Source organism: Scyliorhinus canicula, chromosome 6 (genome assembly GCF_902713615.1).
Source record: "Scyliorhinus canicula chromosome 6, sScyCan1.1, whole genome shotgun sequence".
Taxonomy (NCBI): Eukaryota; Metazoa; Chordata; class Chondrichthyes; order Carcharhiniformes; family Scyliorhinidae; genus Scyliorhinus; species Scyliorhinus canicula.
The window spans coordinates 95124554-95151039 of NC_052151.1; the positions used below are offsets into that span (position 1 = coordinate 95124554).

The 26486-nt window shown below is 44.2% G+C and overlaps 1 protein-coding gene across 1 annotated transcript in view; it reads right to left on the minus strand.

Moving 5' to 3' along the window:
• The window catches only part of man1a1 (mannosidase, alpha, class 1A, member 1), a 557208-nt gene that overhangs the window by 63174 nt on the left and 467548 nt on the right, over positions 1-26486 (minus strand). Inside the window, exons 6-7 of the mRNA XM_038799696.1 lie at positions 9601-9724; positions 8761-8854 (exon numbers count right to left, since the gene is read on the minus strand). Coding sequence (XP_038655624.1) covers positions 8761-8854; positions 9601-9724 — 218 coding nt within the window. The remainder of the gene's footprint in view (positions 1-8760; positions 8855-9600; positions 9725-26486) is intronic.

Here is a 26486-nt window from a genome sequence, read left to right on the forward strand (position 1 = left end):
ACACATGGGGAGGATGTGCAGACTCCGCACAGAGTGACCCAAGCCGGGAATCGAACCTGGGACCCTGGAGCTGTGAAGCAACTGTGCGAACCACTGTGCTACCGTGCTGCCCGGGTTATTGGGAGAAGAATGGGGATGAGAAACTATCAGTGATGATTGAATGTCAGAGCAGACTCGATGGGTAGAATGGTCTAATTTTGCTCATATGTCTTATGATCTAGCCGACATCCAAGGTCGGTTATGGGGGGGGGGGAGAGCATGGTTGTATTTAAGGAACAGCTAGGAACATGAGGGAGAAAAGAATTGAATAATTTATTGGTAAGATAAAATGTAGTAAAGTGAGTGTAAAGCCATGTTTTCTTTATTCGTTTGTGGGATTTGGGTATCACTGGCTAGGCCAGCATATGTTGTTCGCACATAATTAAGAAGCTGGTACCGAGTTGCTATCTTAAACTCAGAAGTCTGTCTGGAGGTACAGTGACAGTGTTGCTAAGAAGGAAGTTGTAAGTTTTTGTTCTCACATAGTGAAGAAACAATGTGGCTTGGGAGGGATTTTGCAGATGGTGGATCTTTCCATGCATCTGCTACCCTTATCCTGACAGGTGGTTGAGGTCACAGGTTAGGCAGGCACTGCTGAAGGAGCATTGGTAAGTTTCTGCAGTGAATCTTGCATAAAGTACACAGTGCTGCCGCTGTGCGCCTGTAGTGGATTGAGTGAATGTTTAAGGTGGTGGATGTGATGCCGATCATGTAGGCTGTGTTCTGGGAACAATGTTATCAAGTGTTATTGGATCTGCACCCATCTTGAAAAATGGAGAATATTTCATCACATTCCTTTATAATAATAATCATCTTTATTGTCACAAGTAGGCTTACATTAACACTGCAATGAAGTTACTGTGAAAATCCCCTAGTCACCACATTCCGACGCCTGTTCAGGTACACAAAGGGGGAATTCAGAATGTCCAAATTACCTAACCTGCACATCGTTGGGACTTGTGGGAGGAAACCGGAGCACCCGAAGGAAATCAAGCAGAAAAGGGGAGAACGTACAGATTCCGCACAGGCAGTGACCCAAACCGGAATTGAACCTGGGACCCTGGCGCTGTGAAGCACTAGTGCCAACCACTGTGCTACCGTGCTGTCCTGACTGGTGCCTTGCAGATGGTGGTCAGGCTTTGGGAAATCCGATGTTGAGTTAATCACCACAGCATTCCCTGCCTCTGACTTGCTCAGGCTGTTGATTATGTGAGAATTCAGTAATGGCATTGAATGCCGTGGGGAGATGGCAAGATTTGTTTTCTTTAAATTTAGAGTACCCAATTAATTTTTTCCAATTAAGGGGCAATTTAGCATGGACAATACACTTAACCTACACATCTTTGGATTGTGGGGGTGAAACCCACGCAGACATGAGGAGAAAGTGCAAACCCCACACAGTCACCTAGGGCCGGGTTTCGAACCCAGGACCTCAGTGTCGTAGTCCCAGTGCTAACCACTACGCCACATGCAGCCCTTGAGATGGCAAGGTTGTTTCTTGTTGGAGATGGACATTGCCTGGCACTTGTGTGCCAAAATTGTTTTATTATGTGCCAAAAATATTTTATTATATGTAAATGACTATCGTGGATATATGGCAAAGGCACAGCCCAACAAGTTCATGTCCATGTTTATGTTCCACTTGAGCTTTCTTTCATCTTTCCTCATCCAAATCTATCAAACATCTATTGCCTTTTCTTTTATATATACTGGTCTAATTCCCTTAAGTGGATCTATACTATATTGGCTTCAATGACTTCCTGTTCCAACGAGTTCTACATTCTCACCATGCTTTGGAGATTGAGTGGGATGACTTCACTCTGTCTTTGGACCTATTGGGCCTATTTCTGTGATTAAAATTCTATATAAATATTTCTATCTTCATTGTGTTCCCTTACATTGTTTTTTAACTCAATAGTGTGCTCGGAAGCAGATTTCTGCCTTGGTCAGCTTTCTCCCTCTCAATAGTGTCTTCATTTTCCAGTACAATGGTCTTCTCCACCTCCGCTTTTGTCGGATTAGATAGTGGAGAAGGTTGCTGGGTCATTGCACCAGGGAGAGCAAACAACCACAAAAGCACTGCATCAATAAGGGAAGGAGCAGCAAAATGACAGGGCACTGAGACAGGTTCAAATATTGAAGGGAGTTACAAAAAGAAATTAAAATGATAAAAGGCAAGAGATGGACATGGTGTAAGTTTTCAGATAAGGGACACCTGCTTCCATTATTGCACTCCCATCACTGCTGTGGAATCATTTTTATTGATTTTAAATGTTATTCAATCTCAAAATAGACCACAAATGACTGAGATATGCCAAAATCAATACTGACATTTCATTTTGCAATGCCTACAGAAAGGCAGGATTTCAAAGCAATTTTTCACTCAACGTTCCTTTTGTGGAACAATGATACACAGATACAAGTAGTTCAGCTGCAAATCCTTTCAAAATTCAGAAATAGTAAAAACACATTTCAAAACATGTGGAGCAAAACTGTGTACAGAGTAACAAGCATTTACTAATCTGAATAATAGGCTTAGATAACCTCAGGACCCATGGTGATTAGGGCTAGTAGTTGAAGCTCTTGAGATCATTGCCTGTTAATAACTCCCAAGTATTATCATTCCTTATGTGATCACTGTTGTGTGTCGAGTACATTTCTTCATATTGTTGGAGGTGCAATCTTTTGAATGAAGCAGTATCAGATGTACACAAAATATGCCAGGGCACTAGTCAACAAAGGGTGTTCTCATATCGCACTGAGTAATATTCCCTGATCGTTAACACAGCCAAAACAAAACAGAGCTTAGCTGATCATTCATCGTATTCTTTGCTTATGGGACTCTGCTGTGTGCAACTGACTGCCTTAATGTCCAGCAAAAGTAACAGCAGTGACTATGCTCCAAAGATAATTAATTTGTTGTGAAGCCATCAGAGACATCCTGAGAATGTATTAAGATGGAGTAGAAATTAAACAAGGAATTCTAGGCACGATTCTGGCCTTGTTGCACCTGAGCAAGAGCACAACGTGGCCGGAGAATCCTGGAAGAGCCCTCTTGCGGGCTTCCGGGTAGCCTCTGCGCTTCGCGGGATGCACCCAAGTCCCGCAAGGCCTCAGATTTGGTACTCCGTGCAAAAAGGGCAGGACCAAATGTTAGGTCTTAAGACCTCCCGACCCACCGACCTCCATTGATTCTCAGGCCTTCCCAGGCAGGCTGCAGCTGGGCGCCGATTAGTGCTGGCCCACAAGAACATGGACCAGGTGGATCAACACCGAGGAGGTCTTCTGGGCCTTTGGAGACCCCTGGATGGTCAGGGATAGTGCAGGGTGGCTCTCTGGCCCTACCTCTGGAACATGGGCACCTTGCCACTGCCCAGTTGGCATCGGTACTGCCAAGGTGCCTGGGTGGCACTGCCAAAAGTCAGGGCCTGTGAGGGCCATGCCCATGAAAGGATGATGGAGGGGGCTTTGAAGGGTGGATGTGTGCAGGGCAGGTAAGTAAGGGCCTCTGGGAGGTTGGGGGTGGGGGGTGAAGGCTGATGGGTGGGGATCATGGAAGGGAGGGAGTGCTGGAAGGGGGCTTGGTGGGGCCTGAAGAGGGGGCCACAGGGACACCATAGCAGAGTGTCCTCACTTGGAGCTGTGAGGTAGTGCCCGTGTGGGGCAGCATGGGGGGTGACATTGCCCATGATTTCTTTGAATGCTCCATTGTAAAGGGTTTAAAATTGGAAGAATTAAAATTGAAGTAAAGGGTTTAAAATTGGAAGAATTAAAATTGAAGTAAAGGGTTTAAAATTGCAAGAAATAAAATTGAATATCCTGTCCTGAAGGTCATTTGTGGATCTAGTTCGGTTATTACTTGTTATGTGGAGGAGCAGATTTATTTGTTGACAAATAGGTGTGTTGGTAATTGAGTAACTTGTGGATCTAGTTAGTCGGTAATTACTTGTTATGTATGAAGAGGCGTTGCGTTGGTAATTGAGTAATTTGTGGATCTAGTTAGTCGGTAATTACTTACATAGAACATAGAACAGTACAGCACAGAACAGGCCCTTCGGCCCTCAATGTTGTGCCGAGCAATGATCACCCTACTCAAACCCACGTATCCACCCTATACCCGTAACCCAACAACCCCCCCCTTAACCTTACTTTTTAGGACACTACGGGCAATTTAGCATGGCCAATCCACCTAACCCGCACATCTTTGGACTGTGGGAGGAAACCGGAGCACCCGGAGGAAACCCAAGCACACACGGGGAGGACGTGCAGACTCCGCACAGACAGTGACCCAGCCGGGAATCGAACCTGGGACCCTGGAGCTGTGAAGCATTTATGCTAACCACCATGCTACCCACTTACTTGTTATGTATTTGTTTTTATTATTATTGTGGGCTGGCGATGAGTTGGGCTGGCGATGAGTTGGGCTGGCGCTGAGTCGGCGGCGATGAGTTGTCCTAGACCCACTTCTGGGGCAGCACGATGACACACTGGTTAGCACTTCTGCCTCAGAGTGAAGGGACCTGGGTTCAATTCCTGATTGGGTGATTGTCACTGTGGAGTTTGCACATTGTCCCCATGTCTGCGTGGGTTCCCTCCAAGTGTTCTTGTTTCCTCCCACAGTGAAAGGACGTGCAGGTTAGGTGGATTCGCCATGCTAAATTGGCCCTTAAGTGTCCAGCGATGGGCAGGTTAGATTACTGTGTGGGGTGGGATGGATGAGGTGTGGACCTGGTACAGTGCTCTTTCGGAGGTTAGGTGCAGACGTGATGGGCCAAATGGCCTCCTTCTGCACTGTAGGGATTCTATGATTAACTTCCCACCCGAAAAAGAAACAGCTTACAATTACCCCTTAACGCTACGCCTCAATTTCCCATTAAATAACAATGAAGTAAACATATAACTCTCAATCCAGCTTAAAAATCAGCAGGGCATCTAGTAATACTTGAAGTACAGAACAGATTATAATTCTTGTTAGAATCTCTTTCGACGCTGGTCGAATGTCTTCAAATGGTTGCTTTAATGGGTTGTTTCAGCCTCTCCCTTGCTTTCAGGCAAGAATGCTCTGCTTTAAAAATATTAATCTTTTTTTCCCTATCCTATTGGGAAAGAAAACTGTGGTCCAAAAAACACAAGAATTGCCAGATCAGAACTCACTTCCAAAAGCCTTTTCACTCTCCACAGCTTTGTCCAAAACTGCCCATCTCCACAGCTAGTCTGGCACTACCTGGCATAAACCAGGCAAGTTAAAGGTCCCACTGAAACGTAGAAGTCCTTGACGCACCAGGGAGAAGCTAAGAGTCTAAGGAAAGTAGATAGGATTCGCGGGTTGGGGGTTTCTGTGGGTAGTCTGGGAACAGAAATGGGGGACCCTGAAGCTCGGGGGGGGGGGGGGGGGGGGGGGGGGGGGGGGTGCATGGAGGCTTGAGTGCCGTGGGAGGTTCAGTCACTCCCCTTACAGTAGTTATCCAGAAATGAGAGGTTTTAATTCTTTTAACTTTTTTCTGAGTAACTATGATGCAACTCAGAACCATTCAAAATTTGTGATGGAAATCACATTTTTGGACTGTTCCCACTGCAGGGAAGAATTTGCTCTTCTGGGAACTGCCGTGCAAACCCATACGTGACATTCGGAGGGATTCCCCAATGTATCTTTGGGGTATCCCCCCCCCAATCCGACATTGGGGAATTCAGAAGTTATGACCATGGTTTTCTCATGAAATCAACAGCTTTCACTTTCTGCAAAAATTCCTCCTGGTGACACTTCAGCTCTTTTGAATGGAAAGCAACATCAGCTGGACGGAGTTCTCATTACACATGCAAAGTAAATAGAAGCCTCAGTGTAGAGGCAGGAAAAGCAGGGAGAGAGAGAAAGAGTAAGGATCAGAGAGAGCAAGAAAGAGCATGACTAAGTGCAAGCCTTGCATACTGAAAATGCAAGACAGTCAAATTAGAAAGATTTCAGAAAAGGTAGGCAATTTACCATTCTTTTTCAACATGTGTATATTCTATCAAAGTAGAACATTTTCACTCATGGCTCACTATCCTGACTACTTTATGCTGGATGACCGTCTCCCCAAAATCTCCTTTGTAATATTTTACTATCCTAAAGGCACTATGTGAAAGTTAGCATGCCTTCGTTGTTGCTGGATGGATGCTTTTGAGAACTACTGTTACCCAGAGCAAAGAACTGGGATATCTTCTGAGATGAGGTTGCTTCTTGGTTGGATCTACCCCTGGCTTTCACTGGGGCTATGCAATAATCCAAGATCGTTAATAACCTGAGATAACTATCAATGCTCTTTGGAAGGAAGAATGCCCTGATGCTAATAGTCTAATTAACTGATTGAAACACACATAGAAAATAGAAGGTGGTGACCATTCGGCCTATTGAGCCTGTTCCGTCATTCATTATGATCAGGGCTGACCATCGAATTCAATACCCTGATCCCGCCTTCTCCCCCCCATACCCCTTGATCCCTTTAGCCCCAAGAGCTATATCTAATTTCTTCTTGAAATTACACAACATTTTCGTCTCAATTAATTTTTGTGGTAGCTAATTCCACAGATTCACCACTCTCTGGGTGAGGAAATTTCTCCTCACCTCAGTCTTAAAAGGTTTACAATTTGTGCTGGAGTGAGAGATTGCTTCAGGATTTGAAGCTAAAGGTAAGAGATTAAAGAAGCTTGTATGATAACAGCAGCTTCTTGGCCATCCAGACTTTGAAACAATATGAAACATGACGTGCCAGCACTTTTGTGCCTCAACGAGATTGGTAACAATGACTTACTTGGTATGCTCTCTCCATTCTTAGGTATTTGTTTTTCCATGTCCACCAGTGAGTAACATGACCATGTTGCTTCATGTGGTATTGATTGATTCTTGCCAAGATCACCTTCCAGTGTTTTGAATAAATACAAAGATAGGCTGGATAACCTAAGCTAGATGCACAGCATTGGAAATCAATTCTGGGAGCCAACATAAACTCCAATCCATGCCAATCATCACTATAAAAAGTATAAATTGGAAGATCTAAAATTCCTTGAGCCTGGGTAAGAGCATCAGATACCATCAGCAACCATATCTAGCTCAAGAACATTATAGAACATAGAACATAGAACAGTACAGCACAGAACAGGCCCTTCGGCCCTCAATGTTGTGCCGAGCCATGATCACCCTACCCAAACCCACGTATCCACCCTATACCCGTAACCCAAACAACCCCCCTCTTAACCTTACTTTTATTAGGACACTACGGGCAATTTAGCATGGCCAATCCACCTAACCCGCACATCTTTGGACTGTGAGAGGAAACCGGAGCACCCGGAGGAAACCCACGCACACAGGGGGAGGACGTGCAGACTCCGCACCGACAGTGACCCAGCCGGGAATCGAACCTGGGACCCTGGAGCTGTGAAGCATTTATGCTAACCACCATGCTACCCTGCTGCCTAATTATTGTCCGAAACAACATCACTTGAAATAAAACAAAACAGGAGGTGCTAGAAAAACTCAGCAGGTCAGTTAGCATCTGTGGAGAGAGAGACAAGAGTTAAAGTTCAAGTCCAAGCTGATGTCTATTTGGAACCGAAGAGAGGCAGAGATGTGATGGGCTTTCTGATCATAGATTGGACTTGAAATGTCACCTCTTGTTTCTCTATCCAAAGATGCTGCCAGACATACTGGGCGTGATTCTCCACTCCCCACGTGGCCTGGGAGAATCGCGGGAGGGCCCCCCCGACATTTTTATGCCCCCCGCGATTCTCTCCCCCCCCCCCCCCCGCCCGGGAAAATCGCCGCTCGCCGTTATTCACGCCGAACAGCGGTTCTCCGAGACCGATGGGCCGAGCGGTCGGCCCTTCATGCCCGTTTCACGATGGCGGCAAACATACCTGGTCGCTGCATTCGTGAAACGGGCGGCAGATGCCCGTTTGGGGCATCTAGGGGCCCGATTGGGACGGGAGCACCACGACTGTGCTCGGGAGGGGACAGGCCCGCGATCGGTTCCCACCGATCGACGGGCCAGCGTCCAAAACGGACGCACTCTTTCCCCTCCGCGGCCTGGCAAGATCAAGCAGCCACGTCTTGCCGGGCGGCTGAGGAGAAAGACAGCCACCGCGCATGCACGGGTTCGTGCCGTCTGCGCGGTGATGTCATCCGCGCATGCGCGGGTTGGAACCGGTAACCCGCGCATGCGCGGATGGCTTCACATTCTCGCTGTGGCGAGGTCGCTGCCGAGAAAGACGGAGGCCCGCTCCTAGCCCCCTGGGTGTGGGTGAATTAGGTGCGGGGAGCGGGCTCCGAGGCCGTCTTGAACCTCGGCCGAGTTCACGACGGCCTTCACGAATTCGGCCCCCTGCGGAGAATTCCGCCCACTGAGTTTTTCCAGCATTTTCGCTTTTTTGTTTCAGATTTCCAATACCTGCACTATTTTGCTTTTATTTTACCTGAATGAAGCAGCAGCTGACCAACACATACCCGATGGGTGTAACATGTGGGAAATACAATCAATTTTGTGACTGAGAATTTCAGAAACATCTCTGGCAACCGAAAGAATGTATTTAAATGATGAAAAATAACTATTCTCAGATTTCTCAATAGAATAAAATACAGCTTATGAGAAAAAGCATTCTTACTGAATACTTATATGAGAAGAGTTAGGCAAGGCCCTTGCACATCCATGTGTTTGAAAGCAAAAGTAGTTTTCTGAGGAATTTACTTACGTTGACCCCACTGACCACTGTTGGGGTTCAAGTAATTTGGATACAGTCCTTGTGGTTTATCCAAACGATTCAAAACTTTTCGAATGTTCATCATCTGTCAAAACAGAATTACTGCATTTGGAATTTCTAAACTGATAGAAATGCCTACTCACAATAAAAATGGATTAAACTTTAAAACTAAACCAAAAAAAAACAGTTTCTGCTGCAAAACCTAATTTATATTTAATTAGGTTTCAAATATTCTATCTGCTCCGATTACAGCTCAACATGTCTCTTCACTCCCTCAGGCACTGTAAAAATTAAATAAATATTTTAGTTTTACATCAAATCAGAAAATTCTCAATGTGTGAAACAAAAGTATCTGAGGTTAAAAAAAAGCATGATTTGTCTGCTTGGGTGTTTCAAAGAATAGTTTTGAGTAAAAGCATAAGCAAATGTTGTGGTCCAATTCACTGTGCACAATTCTCCAATTCCCAACTTTGGTTGTGCCACAATGATCGTGTAATGAGTGAAGCGTGAGGCTCCTTCACAATGGAGTTCAGAGCTGGTAGAACGGAGGGAAAGTCACCGAGATTGCAGTAATTACACCATAATGTGGAGAGCTTCGGGAGGCTTAGCTACATGGTCCATCGATCAAGAGAAGGTGTTTCAGCAGTCATCATTTGTCATGCATGGTGGAGAAGTTAGCATATAAAAATCTTCCAATATGCTTTCTTAGGAAGAGCAGTTTGAAAGGATTCAACATTTGGAGGAGTTCTGGACTACTTAAATGCTAATCATTCAGCATATTTATCCATTATTTTGGAAACAAATAGAAAACGGTACCATGTCGTAACTGACCTTTTCTGCAAACACTGGATTTCCAGACAGTTGACTTAAATGCATGAACTCGAGGTGCAAGGTGCCAAATTCAGCCAAGATACTGCTACCTCCCGAGGCCCAAGGCCAGTTTCGACCAATTCCACTGAAAAGCATTCAATGTAGAATGTAAAGTTGTTTAAAACGTACAAATTATTGGAGCCGAAGGCTTGAATTGAAGGGAACAGATACCTAAATCTCTCAAAATAACCAACGTGATCAGCAAAACTGAACTCCTCAGCAATGGCATTAAAAGTTACACTTCTATTCATCTACTTTTCATAAACAAACATCCATGGACAGTCTACAAATTTCACCTAATAAAAAATGTTATTTATGATTAAGTATATCATAATTATGAAATTTAAAAACTGGAATAACCCTGGAATTAATTTTATTCCATCAAGATATAAAATTCAGCATACTGAAATATATGCATCGATTTATGAACCAGAACTGCTCACTTATAGCAAATTGAACATTTTCCAGATACAGGAATGCCCACCCACTGCTTGCGAGTCAAATGGAGGTTTTCTATTCCCAAAGTGAGTTACTCCACTGTATTCAGATTGCCCATAGAACAACTCTTCCTCTCGATAAGCTGAACTAGCATACGAATGTTCTGCTGCAGATTGGACAGCAACAACATTAGTGCGCGCAACAATTCCTCAAGGAAGAGGAATGACAAAGAGTCAGTGAGAAAAGGAGTGAGACACAACATTCAGTGAGGCGGAAAACAAAAGCTAAATATTGTGGGTGCTGGGGATCAGAAATAACAATAGAAGGTGCTGGAAAAACTCCGCAGGTTTGACAATCTATGCTGAGAGATGCAGGGCTGACATTTTGAGTTCAATACGAGTGTTCTTTAGAACTGAAGACATTGCATTTCTACCTCTCTTCAGTTCTAAAGAGTCACATTTAACTCGAAAAGGTAACTCTTGTTTTCCTGTCCACAGATCTGGCAGACGTGATTTTCTTTCTGCGCTTTGCTTTTAAGCCAGTTCAGTGTGTTGGGTAGAAATGTCAGGGAGCAGTGGAAAAGTATGGTTTGATGATGAATCCACAGTGAGTTACTATTGCACAGCAGAATGTGCAATATGCATTGGGGCAAAATAGTTTCTGATGACAACTTCAATAATAACTGAAATGCAAAACAGAACCTAGGTGAAGCCTGAAAAGAAAATAAGAGGGCAAGATTAAAGTTCAGTCCCAGCTCAATGTCTATTTCTTTCCCAGGCCACCAGAGCCTGAGAAACAATGCTAGAGGCTGGAACAGATGAACTTCCAAAAGAAAAAAGATGCATGGTTGTTATGTGATCAATGGTGGCTCCTGTAAAGTCAATGGCAATGTGTTTTTTTTCATTGTACACAGGACCCTTCTGTGCACAAAATACCTAGTACACAAATTCATATAACAGTACTTGAACTTTAAGATATTTCAATGGATGCAACATGATAAGGTACTGTATAAATACCACTTGTCTCCTGATCCAAAAGGTTGACTTCCATTAATTTATTACCAACTTCAAAAGGTAACTAATTGTGTTTCTTTTAATTTTTTTCATGTGTCATTGGCAAGATTATCATTTATTACCCATCATCTGCCCTTGAAACTGATGGTTTGTTCGGCCATTTGTTCAGCAGTTCAGAATGAGCTGAGTCTGGAGGACAGACTAGTAAGAGTGGCGGAAGATTTCCTTCCCCAAAGGGTTTCAGTGAACTAACTGGGTTTTTATGAATAGTAACTAAACATTCCCGGCTACAAAGTATTCAAGGTGGAAGTATTGACCAAGTTTCATGGTCACCATAGATGATACTGCCAATTTAATCAACAAAATTTAAACTGCCAAGCCTAATGTGGGATTTAATTAATATTTACAGATAGTTGGCCTCGGCCTTTGGATCACTAGCCCAGTCACGCACCCACACAATGCTATTAAACCCAAGCAAGATGCTTTGAGAACTTTTTGTATGAAAGGCAATATCTGATTGAAAGTCAATATAAATCCCCTTACAATTAAGGACGCGCACATTCTCAATTGTTGCAAAAAATGCTCTCAAATACCGTATGCACCTGGCTTACAAAGGAAAATGTTGAAAGATTTAGTTAAATTCCCCAAACAACCTTGTTTATAATAGGGCATGGTGGAATTTCCTTAAAACTGGCAGCGTCAGATTCTTGCTGAAAACCAGCTTGTTACCATGACTGACATCTTTGTATCCTCAATGGCTACAGGTGAGATCCCAGAGGACTGGAGAATAGTGAATGTTGTATTAGTGAATGAATAGCAGGGATAATCCAGGAAACTAAAGGCTGGTGAGCCTCACAGCGGTAGTAGGTAAATTATTGGAGAAAAGTCTCAGGGATAGCATTTATACCCATTTGCAAACAAATGGATTCATTAGCGATAGACGGCATGGTTTTGTGAAGGGAAGGATGTGCCTCACGAACTTAAACGAGTATTTTGAGGTGACAAAAATGATTGATGAGGGGAGGGTGGTGGATGTTGTTTGCATGGACTTCAGTAAAGTCTCTGACAAGGTGCTTCATGACAGACTGGTACAAAAGGTGAATTCACGGGATCAGAGGTGAGGTGGTAAGATGGATACAGAGCTGGCTCGGTCACAGAAGGCAAAGGGTAGCAGGCGTTTTTCTGAATGGAAAGTTGTGACTAGTGTTGCTCCACAGTGATCTGTGCTGGGGCCTTTGTTGTTTGTAGTATACGTAAACGATTTGGAGTAAAATGTAGCTGGTCTGATCAGTAAGTTTGTGGATGACACCAAGGTTGGTAAAGTGGCAGATAGTGTTGAGGACTGTCAGAGGATACAGCAGGACATAGATAGGTTGGAGACTAGGGTGGAGAAATGGCAAATGGAGTTTAATTCAGACAAATTTGAGGTAATGCGTTTTGGTAGGTCTAACATAGAGGGGAAATATACAGTGAACGGCAAAACTCTTAGGAATATAGAAAGTCAGAGAGATCTGGGCGTGCAGGCAACACAAGTGGACAAGTTAGTCAAGAAAACATATGGAATGCTTGCCTTCATTGAACAGGGCATTGAGTATAAAAACTGGCAAGTCATGCTGCAGTTGTATAGAACGTTGTTAAGGCCGCACTTGGAATATTGCGCTCAATTCTGGTCACCACACTACCAGAAGGATGTGGAGGCTTTGGAGAGGGTGAAGAGGAGGTTTACCAGGATGTTGCCTGGTCTGGAGAGTGTTAGCTATGCAGACAAACAGAATAGACTCTGACTGTTTTCATTAGAACGACGGAGGTTGAGGGGTGACCTGATAGAAGTCTACAAGATTTTGAGGGGCATGGATAGAGTGGATGGGCAGGCACTCTTTTCCAGGGTGGAGGAGTCAGTCACCAGGGGGCATAGGTTTAAGGTCGTGGGGCAAAGTTTAGAGGAGATATGCGAGGAAGGTTTTTCTACACAAGAGGGTGGTGACTGTCTGGAACACGCTGCCAGTGGAGCTTGTGGAAGCAGATATATTAATGGCGTTCAAAAGGTATCTCGATAAATCCATGGATAGGATGGGTGTAGAGGGATTTGGAACTAGGAAGTGCTGAGTGATTTGCCCAAGGGTGGTATCATGACCAATGGTACAAGTTTGGAGAGCCGAAGGGCCAGTTCCTATGCTATATTAGCTCTTTGTTCTCCCCAGAAACAGAGCCAGGTTTTCACTCCAGAATCAAAAAGGCAAGGGGCATTTTTTGTGCCCTCATTCTGGTAGGGGGGGCTTAATAGTGCCAGCAAGCCCACTCCAGACAAATCAGGGCAACATTTTTAAAGTCCAAGTAAAGTGCCCCCCCATACCACACAGACACATACACACACACACATCCGGACCCATGGCAGGTAAGGGGGTCACTCCCAACCCAAGGAGACAGATACGCAACTTCCCCTCCACCCGCACCGCCCCCCCACTTCATCACAATGTTTGGTTCATCCCTCCACCCCCTATCATCAACAGCATTGAGGCACCATTGCACCCCCTCCCCAACATCAAGGCAATCATTCCCACCCCCATCATCGCTGGAATCATCCCCCCCACCATCATATCACCCCTCCCCCCAAATGGAGTTCCGGAAGAGACCCTGCCCGGGCACTGTCAACTTGGCCCTGTCCCCCATTGCTGCCATGATTATCGATGATGTGATGTCATGCCAGCTTGGGGGGGTTACATTTGACGATCCCGGAAACAATGGCATTAAGCCATCTAAGGAAATTTTATTGAGTCAATTTCAAAGCAATCAGGTTCATGCCCTCACTGGGCGTGAACCTGATAGCGTTGTTGATTAGGGCGGGGGGCACGAAGGGAGAGAGAGAGAGAGAAAAAGAGATTTCAAACCAAGGTCTCGCAAGACTTAGCGGCCATAACAGGGTTTGCACCTGCGGAGAATGGGCCCAAAAATCGCACCAATGTCAATTTTAAAAGGTCTACCTATTAAATTTTTCAAATCTAATCTTAACCTGTCATGGTTATTTATTTATTGCTAACTGCACTTCTACATATAGTGGGCATGCAGTGGTAGTGGGGGTTTAAAAGTGAGGGAAAAAATGTTCAGATTATTAGAAGGGAAGACAAAGTTTGTGTGACCAAGATAATAAGATAGAAAACATCTAAAATCGTATAATCATAAGAGGAAAGGTTACCAAAATTTAATAATATATATGTATAAACAATATGGATAATGAACACAGCAAATAACCACAGGACTGGCAACCTTGATGCCAAAGAGTCGTCAACTGGACCAGCAGCTGAGGAGCACCATTGGACTAAATCAAAATATAGTAGCTTAACTTAAAAAAACAACTTTTAAAAGTCCTTCCTATCAATTTCCTTTGTTCCCATTTCTTGTATTTTATTGTTTTGATCCATGTGTCAATAATTGGGATGTGTCTTAAAAGAGAGAGAACAAAGCAGAAGACACAGCCTGCTGCCAGGATAATGTATTTTTGACTGTGTGTTTGGGGCTCTTCAGCACCAAGTAGATGGGAGGAACCGGTTTTGGAGTGAATCAGTTTGATTAGTTAATTGGAAACCAATTGGTTGGCTAGGAACAGTGTTCTGCCCAGCAACAGTCAGTAATTGGTTCCTGCTGGGTGATGTCTCTGAGGGAACCTTCCAGAAGTTATCAGACATCAGTGGTGAATGGAGTTTTATCTCTCTGCTGTCTGCAGGTGGAAGCTGAAGATCTTTTAAGTGCATCAAAATCAGCAGTTTGTTGCTCTTCAGGGTTGAAGTAAAATAACTGATTTATTGTTTCAAAAGCAGTGAATGTCTCGCATACCCTTTCCTGTGAATCTGAAATGATGCTCAGTCTGCATGGAAGGTAGACAGCCTTGCCTGAGAAGATCATATCAAGCCTGGAAGAAAGGAAGTACCAAACCGAATGCCTGAACTTTAGAAAGATATTGACTTGAATTCATCCCTGTTAATCAAAGATCCCAATCCTTTTATTTTTTTGATAGTCTCTTTCCCTTTCTCTTCTATATGGTTTGGCTGTGTATATATATATATATATATTTAAAAAAAGAGTGGGGCAAGTTAGAAAGGTAGGGTGGTTGGGTAATGGGTAGCAGGTTTTCAGTTACATTTTCTGTCTGTTTAATTAAAGATACTGTTCATAATAGAACACAGAACATACAGTGCAGAAGGAGGCCATTCGGTCCATCGAGTCTGCACCAACCTACTTAAGCCCTCACTTCCACCCTATCCATGTAACCCAATAACCCCTCCTCCTCCCCTTTTTGGTCACTACGGGCAATTTATCATGGCCACTCCACCTAACCTGCATGTCTTTGGACTATGGGAGGAAACCGGAGCACCCGGAGGAAACCAACGCACACACGGGGAGAATGCGCAGACTCCGTACAGACAGTGACCCAGCGGGGAATCAAACCTGGGACCCTGGCACTGTGAAGCCACAGTGCTATCCACTTGTGCTAATGTACTGCCCAGGGTTACTTATGTTTTAAAATTACAAACCTGGCGACTGTAGTTTATTGGACTCAACCAAAGACCTAGGGCTGGATTCTTGGTCGGTGGGATCCTCCGCTGGGCCGGCAGCCACTCTTGCCCATGGATTTCCAGACTGCACGGTGGTGCCCACAACGGGAAACTCCATTGACAGGCTGCCAGGTCAGAGGATCCCACTGCTGGCAGGGGCGCACCGCCCCAGAAAAGGGATGCGACGGGACGGAGAATCCCACCCCCCTGGTATTTAAATAAATCGCAGTTCACTGATTTTTAAAATTCATTTTTTGGGATGTGGGCTTCGCCGGATAGGCCAACATTTGTTGCCCATCCCTAACTGCTCTTAAGAAGGTGGTGGTGAGTTGACTTCTTGAACCGCTGCAGGCCCTACAGTGTAGGTACACCCACTGTGCTGTTAGAGAGGAAGTTCCAGGATTTAGACTCAGCGACAGTGAAGGAACGGCAATATATTTCCAAGTCAGGATGAAGAGTGACTTGGACGGGAACTTCCAGGTGGTGGTGTTCCCATGTTTCTGCTGCCCTTGTCGTTCTAGATGGCAGCGGCCGTGGGTTTGGTGCTGTACAAGGAGCCTTGGTGAGTTCCTGCAGTGCACCGTGTGGATGGTACTTATTATTACTACTGTGTGTCAGTGGTGGAGGTGAATGTTTGTGGAAGGGGTGCAATCAAGTGGGTTGCTTTGTTCTGAATTATCTTGAGCTTCGAGAGTTGTTGGAGCCCCACTGATCCAGGTAGTGCCACAGTACTGGGCATTTGGCCTAGGGACTGGAGATGATTAAAATAGAATTCCTTTTATCAGATGACACAAGCTATCTTTTAAAAGCAATAAAAGTATCCTTAAAATATGCCATGATATGACACATTCTCCTGCATAGATACCGTCCATGCCAGCCTTTTTCCAATCTCACTGAGATCACAGCATAGAACATATTATATGCTCTGGCTATTTCAGGCAGAACCAGTTCAATCAGTTGTTTGCATCTCATTTTTGGTACGATTACCATGGCTACATACTGTTGTTTACAGATTGCATTGACAGCAATAACCAGACCAACAATTATGGCTGATGCTCACTCTGCAGTTTTAACGTGTCGTGCAATAGCGTGATGCAGAGCCAGTCTGGGACATTTGGAGAATGGTGATTAAAGTTTGGTGCTCATACTGCAAGGGAAATGCAGCACAGACTCAAATTACAAGAGCTCTTCACCGGGGATAATAGGACTGCTTTGATTCAAAAGTACGGGAATAGTTGTGTGCTACAAAATGGTTATTTATTATATTTCTACTTTTAAAAGGGAGAATGGTTTAGCTTAATTGTGTGAACTTGTTCCAGTACTTTCATGTCCAAGTCCAAACCTTGTAGGATCAAGCTGCAATGAAGGACTGAGCATATAATTTATGCTGACACTTCAATGCAGCACTGAGGGAGTGCTCTATATTGGAGGTGGCATTCTTTGAATGAGACATTAAACCAAAACTACATCTGCCTGTTCTGTTCGTTCAGGTGGATGTTTAAAGTCCCATGACACTATCTGAAAGGGAGCAGCAAGTTCTCCTAATGTCAAAGCCATGATTATTTCCTCAAGGAGCATCAAAAGTAGATTAACTGGCCATCCAGCCAATTTACTGTTTGTTTGATTTTGCGGTGATGAAATTGGTTGCTGCACTTAGCCATAGCGATTGACCCAGAAAATTTAATTAAATATGATTTGCTTTCGGATGCCTCATGAGGCATAATAAGGTGCTGTCTAAATTAAGCTCAACCTTTCTTCATAATTCAGACAGAAAAGATTGCTGTCTAAACTCTGATGAGTTAACTGGAACTCGCCTAACTTAGCATATAAAGTACTGAAATGAATACTTCATGGGCTTATTTTTGGATAAAAGGGATTATAAGTTACTTTTAATGTTAAATGTGAATGTATTATTGAAGACATGAACAAGTTCTAAAGTATATTTTATCAAGAAAGAGATAAGCAGCAAGAGTTGAAAGGATCTGGAATTTGTTACCAGGCAGAAACTGTGCTAACATTCAAGATCAAATTGAACTGTCTGCGACATGGATGCCCAGTTGAGTTCTCAAACAACAAGCGTTCTCTACTTGACAATTAGCAAGTGTTATGCATTGGTTCCATCACAGACCCTCTCTCCAGCAAAACAGATGTCAAGCAGGAGGGTGTCATTGTACCAATACTGTTTGCGCAATCTGAAGGAGAATTACAACAGTATTTATCGCATTCACCGAAGTCCATAGGAGTATGGGAATTGTTCTGCACTCCAGAAGATGAAAATCTTCTAATAACTCCCATCAAGTGTATCAATTCCAACGCTTTCAGTTGTGATTCATGGTGAAGTGCTGGGAAATGTCCCTCAACTCCCATATCTTGGAAATTATCTATTCCCAAAAAGCTGACATTGATGAAAAATAAAGAGCAAGTAAATGCTGGCCAAGTGACACTTACAACCTATAATCAAATAAATTTTTAAAACTCCAGTGCAGATGTCCTCTTCAAATGAACCTGCCAGAACCTGATGTGCATTTCAACACTCGGGATAATGGAATGAACATTATTATTTTTTTAAGTTTTCACATACAGATTCACTGTCTAATCCAAGAAAAATATTCTCAAATACTACTCCCATTTTCAGTACCTCCATTCGATGAAAGTCCGTGCTGTTTCTTGGCAGTTTTGAATTTCACATGACTTAAGTGCCTGGCTGCATTCCACCAACAGATGGCACCCACTATCAACATTTTCTTTTGTTGTTTTTATCCCCCCCCCCACCAAGGTGCTTTTTTCTCAATACGAAGATGATAAAAAAATGTTTTTGGAGTCATAATGCTACCTTAAATCATGCTAATTGTGTGTACGATTCAGGTCATTAAAAAGGAATTATGTTCAGAACCTAGTTCTGTAATCATCAGAGCTTCATAAGCATCACGAGAAGGTAAGGTTACTCAACCCGGAACTTTGTTTTTTGAAAATGGGTGACTTACACCACTACTTTGTTGGGGTGGCAAGAAACTGAGTAAGGCTTTATACCCAAAGTATGATCAGACTCATACTTTGGCGATGGAGAAACTAGGCAAATTTCTACAGCCCGGTGTTTTCCATCCCAGGGTATTAAACGGTGAGGAAATTGTAGACGCTATTGTGATGATCTGCCAAAACACACATAATTCAGGAATTATCAGCCTGAATTGGAATATTGCCATGCTCTCCCGTTTTATGAGGGGTAGAAGAGATAAACTAGGACACTATATGCCTATTAGTCTCATGTTCGTTGTGGGGAAGTGACCAGAATCTGTGATTAGGGACACAGAGATTGAGTACATGGACAAACATAAACCGATTAGAAAAAACAACATGGATTCGTGATGAGTAGGTTGTAGCTAATGAATCTAGTTGAACATTTGGAGCAGATGACTAATTTGGTTGACAAGAGAGTGTCTCTGCATTTTATTTACATGGATTTCCAAACAACATGCAATATGGTTTCACACAAGAGACTTTTAACAAAATTAAGAGCACATGAATTGAAGGCAAGCTATTGGTTCGGAAAGAGAATTAATTACACGGCAACAGAGAGAGTAGGGAGAATGGATATTTACTTAAATTGTCAGGATGGGGAAGTGAACAAACGAATCTGATGGACAGTAGGACCCTGAGGGTAATGAGTTCACAGACAGAGAACAAAGCGATGAGCACAGCATGGCTAGGAAGGGGGAGGGGAGCTTTGCCTCGTGGAGAGAACAGTGAAAAGGATGCTGGGTAACAAGAGGCCCGGGATAAGTGAGCCAATTAGGATATATGACCAGGCCAGGAGGTGTGTAAAATGACCAATGGGAAGTTTGTATGCGAATCTTGATGTAATTTGAAGTATATCTCCAGTGTTCCTTTGTTCTGAGGTTCTCTTTATCCCGGGCTCTCAGAAGACAGTGTGTGTGTCCTGAGGTCCTATGGATTGAGTCAGCCTTGCAAGTTAGTTATTATTAAATGATATGATACCTGCAAATCCATCTCAGATTTTATTGAATCCAGACTGACAGCAAAATAATCAGGAATTAACAAGGATGTGACGAGTGGTGTCCCCAGGAATCTGTATTGGGCTTCAGCTCCTTAAAACCGACCTCTCTGACCAAGTTATTGCTCATTTAACTAGATATCATCTCACACGGCCGAGTGCCCAATACTTGAATGTTGATTATGTTAAAGGCAACATATTTATATAAAACGCTGTTGTTATATTTATAAATTACTTAGATGGAAGGATAGAGAGCCATATATCTATAATTGCTGATGACATCATGTTCAATGACACGGTAAATAGCGTAGATGAGAAAGATGTAAAGGGACATTGATCAAACTAAGCAAGTGGACAAAACTGGTAGATGGGTTCAATGTAGGGAAGTTTGAACCCAAGAAATATAAATGATTAGAAGGAAAAAAAAAGGGATGGAAAAAAAGAGGTTGAGCGGTTGTAATTCAAAATTGATGAACAGGTACAAAACAAAATACAAGAAGGTATGGAATTCAATCCGGTGAAGTGTGAGATGATTCTCTTGGGGCTGGTTTAGCTCACTGAGCTAAATCGCTGGCTTTTAAAGCAGACCAAGCAGGCCAGCAGCACGGTTCGATTCCCGTACCAGCCTCCCCGGACAGGCGCCGGAAGGTGGCGACTAGGGGCTTTTCACAGTAACTTCATTGAAGCCTACTCGTGACAATAAGCAATTTTCATTTCATTTAATTTTCATTTCATTTCATTGGGCAGGACAAACAAGGCAAGGCAATACATAATAAACGGCAGGACCCTGGGAAGCACCCGAGTATCAGAGGAACCTTGGTGTGGATGTATACTGGTTCCTTAAGATAGCAGGGCAGGTAGACACAGAGGGAGAACATTTTTTCGCAGAGGATAGTGGGTGGCTCAAATTCACTGCCCGAGCTGGTGGTGGAGGCAGGGACCCTAAATCTTTTAGAAAGTACCTGGATCTGCACCTCAAATACTATAAACTACAGGGCTATGGACCAGGTGTAAGAAGTTGGGATTAGAAAAGGCACCTGCGTGTCCTCAAAGATGGACCGAATGGCCTCTTTTTAAAAAAAAAACATAACTTTTCTATTGTTGTATAGTGTTAACTGAATCCTTGAGTAAATCAGTTGTTGGGGTGTTCGATACAAAGCTGTCTGCTTTACAATATCCAACCCTTCAAAAATCAGAGTAATATTTAGTATGTTCTCAGTCCCCTTCCACTTCTAATTTTCCAAAAGGGAACTGGAATGTGAAACCAGCTTTAGCAACAATGGGTGTTGCCTCCTTGGTTAACCTCCTCCTCTTAGTTGAGTCCTTTTTATTCACTATTATTTAATTCTTATACTGCGTTCATTACATTTTACAATGTGAACCTTGTAGCTGATCATCACATACTTACGTTCTTAGTATCTTTCCTGTTCATCTCCAATTATATCTATGGGCGGAATCTTACCAGAATTTGGCAAAGTGTCAGCTTCAGGCAGATAACCGATGTACAACTTTGCACAGACAAGTTTTCTCACGGAACTTTCAACCTCTTTGCCAAAATAAGTGGGCATGGTTTATGCTTCACTCTGGAGGGGTGGGGTCTCAAAGTCAGCAACCGGCTACAAATATATTGGCCGCAATCTTTAAAGGGCACCCTAACCGGGGCTGCAGCTGAATGGCCCACAACTCACATCACAGAGGTCGCGATGGCTCCCCCCTAACAGCAGCCCCCTCGCATTCAAAATTCATTGCCAGCAATACCACACACCGACATTCATCGTCAGCAAACTCCCCGCTCTCCCCCCCCCCCAATTGCTGCTCTTCCTGCCCCCCCACCGGCCACACACCAACGCACCTACCTCCAGAATGGAGCTCCCACTGGGGTCCTCTCCTGGCACTGCCCCCCCCCCCCCCCATACAGGCTGGCACTGCCAGGTACACAGTGTCAACCTGTGCCTGGCTGGCATGGACCTCTCTCCCCTGGAGGCTATACTAACCTCTGCACCCCTGGGGATCCCCTCAACTGCCTCATGCCTGGACAAACTCGTTCTAAACATTGCCGATGGTATTTAGTGAAGGGGGGGGGGGGGGGGGGGGAAAGCACTAGTAATACTTAAATAATGGAAATTTAAAAAAATAAGGTTTGCATCCTTTATGGACATGAATCTTGTGACATTGCCAGTTCAGGGTGAGAAAAATCAAAAAAACGAGATCTCGCTGGAGAGATTTTCGTGGGGATTTTCAGCCCTTGCTGCTGATCCCACTGTCAGCCAGTGCGGGCTCATGACTCCAGCCAATTTGTCCTAAAAGTGATTTTAAACTTCTAGTAGCGGAATGGGGACTTCTAAAGTACATTTTTATAATTTGCAGTAAAGGTACATTCCTACGATCGTGTCCAAATCTGATTTGCTGAGCAAGTTCTAGGAACGTCTTCTTAATAGACAAGTAGAAATAATAGCAGACCATGAAAACATGGATTCACTTAAAATTTCTTTGTTAGTGAATGAGACAGCTAAGAGCTATAATTTATCTTCCCTAAAGTCCTTTGCTCTTTTTAAGAATAATTAAGAGAAACCATGGTGATACCTTGCCGATGTGGTACTGCCGAGGGCTATTTACCTTCTGGTGGAATCAGAGCTGTCAAGCTAGTGCTGCCCATGTTTGGAGTATTTTGGGAAAAGGTGGCCATCCATGGTATCATGTCCTACATATATATGAATTCTACCTGTTTATTTGTGCACTTCCTTCACAAGGTTGCCCAGTATCCACCTCAGCTGACCTTAGAAACTACGCTGAGATGACCTAAAATACATTTCTAAGCATCTATTCCAGACTTTGTTATATTTAAAAACAACTCTAATTGATAAAAGCACTGTCAATATTTTTAAATTGCTTCAAGTACTTAATCCCTTATAAAACGCACATTTGTATTCATAGCCTCATATCAAAGACAGTTAACACTTCATAATGTCGAGGAGCTGTCAATCAAAATTGTGAATTTACTGACCCTCCCACCTCCTCACAGTGATAATTATAGGTTGTGGAAGCAGCCAAGCATTATTAATACTACAATAATACCTCTCAGGCTATCATTGTTAATAAACACCTATTGAAATTGCAAGCTTAGTACCAACTAATGAAGTAACAATGTTTAAGTGTCTATGACAGACTTTGCTATGTTAAAAAATTCATTGATACATAATTAAGTCCCTTTGAGTACTTAACATTTTTTAACTGAGATACACTGCAGGCTTCAATCTTTCAAAATCTAAAGAGGGGGTTTTAAATGAATCGACAGTTTGACAGTTCCACAGACCTCATCCATCTTATGCTTGCATGAACATCAACCAACAATCGCAAAAGGCTGCTACGGCACTTCCAAAAGGCTGTCTGATTTTGTCAAAGAACTCAGATAAGTTTAGAGCTTTCCTCAAATTTATAAAGCTCCATTCAGTTTCAGGCACCTTGTTGACAATAGTTGCTTCTAAGTGAAGGCAGCTACATTTCTAAATATGCATCTGTCCTTTCCAACCATGGAGGTGTGAACTATGCCCTGACCCCGGTGAAAATGGTGGGTGTGGGATTTGGAAGGGGGGGGCTTCCAAATTAGGGGCTCCTGTGCCATTCTGGCTAAGCCAAACTAAGCCCTTTTCCGTTTTCACACCTCCAACTCTTACCCCTTCAAGTCAACATGGACCATCCTTTGAATTGTAATGATCCGAGAGGTGTTTACTGGTCTCTCAAACAGCTTCCCACCCCACCCCCCAAAATTTACCTGCCATTTAAATTCCAATTTCCAAAAGGAACAGTTATATCCCTAAAATTGACAACAAAGTTGCCTGACCAACGAGAGAGGGTGAGTGAGATAATGCATCCATTCTGTCAAAGCTGTCTAATTAAAATATTCACACTATGGGGTGCAAGAGCTCAGTAGCACATGGGCTTTTGAGACTGCAACAACCACAGGAATGGAAAGGATAACTGGAAAGGCGGCCAGCCACCCCCCCACCCCCCCTTCAGGTGTCAAGCCTCTCACTCTGACTTTCCCATCATTCTTCTGTCCAGCGCATCTCAGATTAACACTCCTTGCGGCTTCACTCATTCATCGCTCTCTACAGACCACACATCCCCAGCTGAACAACTAACAGGGCAGCACGGTAGCATGGTGGTTAGCATAAATGCTTCACAGCTCCAGGGTCCCAGGTTCGATTCCCGGCTGGGTCACTGTCTGTGCGGAGTCTGCACGTCCTCCCCGTGTGTGCGTGGGTTTCCTCCGGGTGCTCCGGTTTCCTCCCACAGTCCAAAGGTGTGCGGGTTAGGTGGATTGACCATGCTAAATTGCCCGTAGTGTCCTAAAAAGTAAGATTAAGGGGGGGGGGGGGGGGGGATTGTTGGGTTATGGGTATCGGGTGGATACGTGGGGTGATCATTGCTCGGCACAACATCGAGGGCCGAAGGGCCTGTTCTGTGCTGTACTGTTCTATGTTCTATTCTCACTCGCCTTATTGCTCTCTCGGAGAAGGAGGGCCAGTTATCGGAAGCTGCAGATCTTGTTCGCAACCTGCCTGGAGAGCCGGCAGCTCATGAACTGTGACATGTTGGAAGAGCTGATCCTCTGATCTTGCGTTGGGGGCTTTGCTAACTTCAAATTCGATCTCTGTGCCCATCCTCTCTTCCTCGCTGAGGAGAAGGCGGTGGCTAGTCTTATTGTTGGGGTGTCTTCTGCTCTTGCCCTCTTCAAAGGTGCAAGGTAGAGCTACAGAAGCTGTTCCCATAGTGTGCTGAATGCAGGCTGAAGGTGAGTGAAATTCTGAACTGGTGATGTGCCTTCCAGGAACATGGCAATCACCTGCTAAGCACCAAAAACTCACTCTGATGGAAGTGGCACTTTGAACAGAAGTGAATGTCATGGTTGGAGTTCTTCAGTACAACTGATCATAGCCTTCTCAGCTTGTAAGTTTGGTTCACTGAAGAATTTCTTCCTACTGCGCACTCGCCTCGGTGACCCTGGTGAGCCGCCAACAGGTTGGGGAACTGGGCCTGTAGCTCCAGAAATGAGGGCCAGAACAAGTCATAATTGACCCCACCCCCCCGTACTGTAATAACGTATCCAACGAACATTAGGTCGTTTGCTACTCGTCTTCCTTCCCAGCCAGCAGATGTCCGCAAGAGGACGAGATGATGTTGGAATGAAAACCCACCGTCAGCTTCAGGTGATTTTCATATCCAGTAGCAGAACAGAATGCAAATTTTCAGAGGAGACCAGTATCCAGGGGCAGAACAGGGAGCTTCAAAATTAGTCCTATTATTTAAAGTAGTGTGTGGATCACACCTCTGCTGTGTCTGCTCCAAATGGCCACTTATGAATATATATATTGCATAGAACACTTTGAGACCAGTACTGTGGGGCATCAACTCTCTTAGGAATTAATCAAAAGGAAAACATCAGCTTTGATGCAGAGATGCCGGAGAGGCTCATTTTAAGTCCTTGCACAGCATACAGCCATTTTGTTCATATAATAACTCAAACAGGGTTAAAATGTGGAATTTTCTGCCACTAATTGTTACTCAAGTCATCTATAACCCTTGAAAGGGAATCAAATAATTGTTCGATTAAGGATTATAAATAATATGAACAGCAATCAGAGTGGTTGAAACTAACGTGTGTGTATTACAGCGAATGTCAGGTGAAAGCAAGACTGGACTAAGTTTTGATACTCGCCACAGCTGATAACCCTACTGACACTCCCTACCCAACCCTACTGACACTCCCTACCCAACCCTACTGACACTCCCTACCCAACCCTACTGACACTCCCTACCCAACCCTACTGACACTCCCTACCCAACCCTACTGACACTCCCTACCCAACCCTACTGACACTCCCTACCCAACCCTACTGACACTCCCTACCCAACCCTACTGACACTCCCTACCCAACCCTACTGACACTCCCTACCCAACCCTACTGACACTCCCTACCCAACCCTACTGACACTCCCTACCCAACCCTACTGACACTCCCCACCCAACCCTACTGACACTCCCCACCCAACCCTACTGACACTCCCTACCCAACCCTACTGACACTCCCTACCCAACCCTACTGACACTCCCTACCCAACCCTACTGACACTCCCTACCCAACCCTACTGACACTCCCTACCCAACCCTACTGACACTCCCTACCCAACCCTACTGACACTCCCTACCCAACCCTACTGACACTCCCTACCCAACCCTACTGACACTCCCTACCCAACCCTACTGACACTCCCTACCCAACCCTACTGACACTCCCTACCCAACCCTACTGACACTCCCTACCCAACCCTACTGACACTCCCTACCCAACCCTACTGACACTCCCTACCCAACCCTACTGACACTCCCTACCCAACCCTACTGACACTCCCTACCCAACCCTACTGACACTCCCTACCCAACCCTACTGACACTCCCTACCCAACCCTACTGACACTCCCTACCCAACCCTACTGACACTCCCTACCCAACCCTACTGACACTCCCTACCCAACCCTACTGACACTCCCTACCCAACTCACAAATGGAAAATGACCACTCAGGGCAGGCAGCTATACTTATGAAGCTTCAGCATAGCAAATCACAAATTCCTTCTGGAGGAGAGGCAGTTGGGGTGTAGGATACAAATTCAGAGTTGAGCACAAGTGCTTTCAAATCTTTCTGTAATTGGAACTCTTCGAAAATAGTGATATTCTCCAGGGAAACTGTGCAAATATTGACATATTGTCAGTAACCAACAGACCTGCATTATGAAAGGCAGTGCCAACTACCTGGAGGATAACAGTGTTAGC